Genomic DNA, 6344 nt, shown 5'->3' on the forward strand with positions numbered 1-6344 from the left:
GACTTGACGGCACTTAACAACATGCCTAAGTAGATGTTGAACTCTAACGAGAGCATAATTTAATCTTGACTCCCTTCTACCCCAGGGTCTAGCACCTTGCTCTTTCCATATTAGATGTGCAATAGAAATGACAATGAACCAACCACTGAGGAATGTTCTGTTTCCCTAGAAAGAAGACGTGAGGAGGAAGCACATTCGTCTGCACATGGAAGGTGCACTGACAGCCCGGGACAAGGTTGGAGTGCAGGATTTTGTGCTGCTGGATGCATACACCAGCGAATCTGCCTTTGTGGACAATCTTCACAAGCGTTTCAGCGAGAACCTCATATATGTAACTGAATTCATTTCTCAGCCATCTTTCTGGAATCATTCCCTCTCCGTTTTCACAGCTGTGATGCTCTTGAACAATGTCTATCTATTAGATTAACCTTTAAAGGCTGGTGTCATGAAACTGCTATTAAATTCACTTTGACCCTTTGTGTTAGGGACTGTACATTCTAACAGTGACAGATCCAATTTAAACTCATCTAAGCCAACAAAGGATTCCTGGTGTGGCACTGTAGGATCAGCATCTGACTGCCAAACACAAGGTCAGCAGTTGAAACCCACTAGCTGCTCCTTAGAAACCCTATACAGGGTTGGTACAAGTTGGAACCAACTCAATGGCACTTCACAACAAGCCCTTAAAAGGAGCCCCAGTATGGAATCATTGAACATTTAAAAGCCAACTAGAAGATTGGCAGTTTGAACACACCAGCCACTCAACAGGAGAAAAAAACTGGTAATTTGTTCTTAAAGATTACCTATTAAAAAAAAAAACAACACACACACACAAAACCCTGTAGTGTAGTTCTCCTTAGTCACATGAAGTGGCTATGAGTAGAAATTGACTCCACAGCACACAAAAAACAAGCCCACAAAGGGAATCCATTGACTTACATGATTTTTCGGTCAAGGAATAGATTTAGGGTCTCATATCTTGAGGGTTCTTTCACCATCTCTTCATTCCGCTATCCTTTGTGCTGTGGTAGAATTCTGATGCATACTCAATTTCAAATAATCAAGAGACTCATTGAGAGAAAAGGTAGTTTGTGTCAGGGATACCCTGACGCTCACACAGGTAAAGTGAAGTCTCGACTGTGCTGGAGTTATAGCCAAATGTATATGGTAAAGCCAGGAATTTTATGATGGGATATTTTGATTGGTTGCTTGGTAAGATAAGGTAGCATGGGCTACCAGGAAACAGGGCTTTTGCTGTGATTGGTTTGTAAAGTACAAGTGAATTTGGATGTCATGTATCTTGCAGAGGTGATCTCACCCATGGTCACAAGCTGTTTACATGCTAGTATCTTTTTTTTTAAGAACCAATGATAGAACATCTAAAAGGTTGTTTGTTTTTTTCAGTTTCATCCTGCTGCCATAAAAAATCAGATGTACACTCTTCTAGACATAAAAACCATTTTACTAGAGGGTAAATACCACAAAACAGACACAAAATAATCCAGGCAGGATACTGCAATGTTAACAGTTTCAGCGAGAGTGGTGGTGGTTATGTGCTATGGAGTAGGTTCCGACTCAGAGTGACCCTGTACAGGATTTATGAGGCTGCAAATCTTTGTGGGAGCAGAAAGCCTCATCTTTCTCCCACGAAACAGCTGGTAGTTTTGAACTGTTGACCATGCGGTTCACAGCCCGATTCGTAACCACTAAGCTTTATGTAGTGGAACAAATAAACACTTAGGGCTGGCAGAGGGGAATCAGTTACAAGGAGGATTGTTGAAGCACACACCCACAACCTTTTCTTTGCATGAATCTCTAAATTAACATTATTCTTCAACTTAACGGTAATTTCTAATTTTCTGAACTATGTTTGAACAAAACATTTTTGAACATTAGCTACTCTATTAGTTAACATCTGGAGAACAACTGAGGTCACTTCCTGCATGTTGGCCTTTTACTTAAGAAACGAGTCACATTTTTACCTTAATTATAGATCTTATAAAATGTCAGCAAAAAAGAGACGAATGTGGCAGTGGTCTCAGAGGAGAGCAAAAGAGCTTTCGACAGGTTTCTTAAGGGGTTATTTTTCATTTGCGTTTTGAAAGAGATCAAGAATGCTTTTTTAATTTGATAACATACAACTTAATGAATGACTTCAAAGTCTGTAAAAACATCGATTGACCTGTAGTTGAGCTAAAGTGACTTTAGGAAGTGCACCACTTTTTAGGATTTCAGTGGAGGTGGTCATGGTTATTTGTTGTTGTTGTTGTTGATAATGAGAGCTAGTAGAACTGGACTTTATATCAGGAGTGGGGAACCTTTTTTTTGCCAAAATTTTATAACATTTGTGGACCATAAAAAATTAACAACTAAAAAAATAACCTGTATCTGGTCAAACATTTTAACTCACGCCTTATATGATAGCTAGAACAGCTACCTTGGCAGGGCCAGACTATAATGATTTCACTGGCCTAATACAACCCATGGGCCAGGGATTCCCCTCCCCTACTAAATTATGATCTACTAGCAAATAGGACCAAACTAGGATTTGGTAGTGGGATTTTAAACATTAATTTTCATACAGTAAGCACTGGACTGTGAGCTATAAGGTCTGTGGATCAAGCCTGCCAGTTGCTCCATGGAAGAAAGTTGAGGCTTTCTGTTCCCTCAAAGACATACTAACGTCTCAGAAATCCTATACAGGATCTCTATGAATCAGAATAGACTTCACAGTTAAGAGCAACAAAAGATAAAAGGTGTTTAATAATATTTAAGTCATCATGGGGTGGGTGGTCGTTATTAGTGAGAAGTAACAACATTGCTGGATTTAAATAAGCTAAGGGGTGCAACTGTGAGGTTGGCCCAAGACTGGGCAGTGTTTTGTTCTGTTGTGCATAGGGTTGCTATGAGTTGGTACCAACTCAATGGTACCCAACAACAACAACAAGGCGTGTAATCAAATGTTAAGTGCTGTCGATTTGGTTCAGTCTCAAAGCAACCCTGTACAGGGTTTCTGAGGAGCAGATAGTGGGTTTGAAATGCCAACCTTGTGGTTTGCAGTCCAGTGTAGCGCCGCAACAGAAATCATATCAAATACAGGCAACTCATTAAGAATTGTTGAGTTATTATGTGCTGTCTTGGAAAATGTTTGTTCTCATGAGAAGAACCTATACTTGGACCATGAGGCAGTTGTTTGAACAGAAGAAGGGGCCGGTGAATGGTTTAAAATTAGATGTGTCAGTGTTGCTTTCTTTGATCATATTTATTCAAATCATCTAATAAAACTGGATTTATTAGCACAAGTATATGTTCCGGAATACCCATATGAAGAAGAACATGGCACCAGGATTGGAGGAAGACTCACTAACAAGCTCCAATAGGCAGATGATACAACTTGGCTTGCAGAAGGCGAAGAGGACTTAAAATACTTACTGATGAAGATCAAAGACTGCAACTTTCACTATGGGTTGTACCTCAATGTAAAAGAAAACAGACCAATGAATAAATCATGATAAATGGAGAAACGATGTCTAAACTCTCGGTTTTCTTAGATCAACTGTCAACATTCATGGAAACAGTAGTCAAGAAATCAAACACTGCATTAGGCAGATCTGCACTACACCTCTGTAAAGTGTTCAAGAGCAAAGATTGTCAGTTTGACAACTAAGGTGCACATGACTCGAGCCATGATATCTTCAATAACATCATATGAATGTGAAAATTGGGACAGTGAATAAGGAAGACCATAGAAGAATTTGATACATACAAGTTTAAGGTATTGTAGAAAAATATTAAAAGTACTATGGACTACCAGAAGAACAAGCAAATCTTAGAAGAAGCACCTCCAAAATGCTTCTTAGAAGCCAGGTTGGCGAGACTTCATCTCTCATACTTTGGACCTGTTATCAGGAGGGATAATTTGGACATGTTATCTCATACTTTGGACATATTACTGGTCCTTGGAGAAAGACATCATGCTGGTAAAATAGAGGATCAGCAAAAAAGACACCCCCCCCCCCAATGAGATGGATTGATATAATGGCAGCAGCTGTGGCCTCAAGTGTAAACAATTGTGAGGATGGTGCCAGAACCAGGTAGTGTTTTATTCTGTTGTGCATAGGATCACTGAGTCAGAACCAGGTCCACAGCATGACATGCAGGTCTAAGAATGACATGCATATTTTAGTGAATCAATAAAATGGAATAATTCTTAAGGTGAAAGACTTGATGAGGATTAACTAAAAAGGTAGATAAAGTCATACCTAGAAGAAGTTAATTAAAGGAAACTTTAGGTAAAAATCTCTAAATATAATTAATAAAAGGGTCAATGTGTCAGACTGCAAAGCCTTTTAAACTTACAAGGTTGGCTGTTCAGGCTTACCAGCTGCTCTCGGAAACACTACACAGGTCGCTATGGGTCAGAACCAACTCAACAGCACTTAACAACAAAAACAATAAAACTATTGGCCTTGATGATGTTAGATTTAACAAAATTATGATACATAATTTTTGTTGTTGTTTCATAGTAGGCAAATATTGACATACAAATTTTAATTTAAATATTTTTCTTGATTTGAAAACATGTTTTAAGTACATAGAAACCTTAACCAGTGTGCCTAAGAAAAAGAGAATTTATTTTCACACACTGGCCACTAGATGTCAGGCCTATAAAACTTAACCTGACAGCAAATAGCATGCCCCTCAAGCAGAAAAGGAAGGTAGAAAGCAAAAACAACAAATCTCTCAAAAACCGTGTTGACAGTGAGACCTTTGATCTGATTAGTAACTCTGGTTACTGAAATAGTTACGTGAAACTTGTTTTTTCATGTGCTGTTTTTGTTGTTGTTAGGTGCCATCGAGTTATTACCAATTCATAGCGCCCCTATGCCCAACAGAATGAAACACTGCCCAGTCCTGGGCCAACCTCACAATTGTTGCCACACTTGAGCCCACTGATGCTGCCACTTTGCCAATCCGTCTCGCTGGGGGTCTTGCTCTTTTTTTCTGACCCTCCACCTTACCAAACATGATATCCTTCTCCAGTGACTGGTCCCTCCTGACAATATGTCTGAAGGATGAGAGACAAAATCTGACCAGCCTAGTCTCCAAGGAGCATTCTGGCTGTCTTCCTTATTCACTGTCCAACTTTTGCATGCATGTGAGGTTATTGAAAATACCATGGCTTGGGTCAGGTGCACCTTAGTCCTCAAGCTGACATCTTTTGCTCTTCAGTACTTTAAAAAGGTCTTGTGCGGCAGATTTGCCTAATGCAATATGTCATTTGATTTCTTGATTGCTGCTTCCATGAGTGTTGATAATTAATTCAAGAAAAATGAAGTTTTTGACAGCTTCAATCATTTCTCCAATGATAAGAATGTTGTTTATTGGTCCAGTGGTGAGAATTTTTGTTTGCTTTACATTGAGATGCAATCCATACTGCAGGCTATGGTGTTTGATCATCAGTAAGCATTTTAAGTCCTCTTCACTTTTTCAGCAAGCAAGTTAGTATCATCTGCATATCACAGGTTAGTCTTTCTCCAGTCATACAGGTTGAATAAGTATGGTGAAAGAATTCAACCATGTCACACACCTTTCTTAATTTTAAACCATTCAGTGTTCCCATGTTTTGTTCAAACAACTGTCTCTTGGTCTATGTACAGGTTCCTTATGAGCACAAGTGTATGTGTTGTGATCCACACAATCGAAGGCCTTTGCATAGTCAATAAAGCACTTGTAAACATCTTTCTGGTATTCTCTGCTTTCAGCCAAGATCCATCTGACATAAGCAATGATATTCCTCATTCCATGGCCTCTTCTGAATCCGGTTTGAACCTCAGGAAGTTCTCTGTCAATGATGTATGGTTTCAGCCATTTCTGTATTTACTTTGAGTAAAACTTTACTCGCATGGAATATCAAAGAGATTGTCTGATGATTTCTGCATCCATTGAGTTACCTCTCTTAGGACTGGGCACAAATATGGATCTCTTTCAATCATTTGGCCAGATAGTCATCTTCCAAATTACTTGGCATAGATGAGTGATTACTTCCAGTGCTGCCTCACTTTTTTGAAAGATTTCAATTTGTGTTCAATCAGTTCCCGGTGCCTTGTTTTCCAATTCCTTTAATGTACTTTGGACTTCTTCCTTCAGTATGATTGGCTCTTGATCATATGCTATCTCTTGAAATGGTTGAACATCAACCACTTCCTTTTGGAACATGGACTCTGTGTGTTCCTTCCATCTTGTTTTGATGCTTTCTGCATCATTCAATAATTTGCCTAGAGAATCTTTCAAGCCTCGACTTTCGTTATTGAATTTTTTTCTGCAGTTCCTCATTTTGAGAA

General features: G+C 39.1%; 1 protein-coding gene across 1 annotated transcript in view; it reads left to right on the forward strand.

Annotated features, from left to right (window-relative positions):
* The first annotated feature begins 199 nt into the window (after positions 1 to 199).
* MYO1H (myosin IH) overlaps positions 200 to 6344 on the forward strand; it is a 75877-nt gene continuing 69732 nt past the window's right edge. Inside the window, exon 1 of the mRNA XM_006870504.1 lies at positions 200 to 331. Within this exon, the coding sequence (XP_006870566.1) occupies positions 206 to 331 (126 nt within the window). The 5' untranslated portion in view covers positions 200 to 205. The remainder of the gene's footprint in view (positions 332 to 6344) is intronic.

This window comes from Chrysochloris asiatica, unplaced genomic scaffold (genome assembly GCF_000296735.1).
Source record: "Chrysochloris asiatica unplaced genomic scaffold, ChrAsi1.0 scaffold00142, whole genome shotgun sequence".
Classification (NCBI taxonomy): domain Eukaryota; kingdom Metazoa; phylum Chordata; class Mammalia; order Afrosoricida; family Chrysochloridae; genus Chrysochloris; species Chrysochloris asiatica.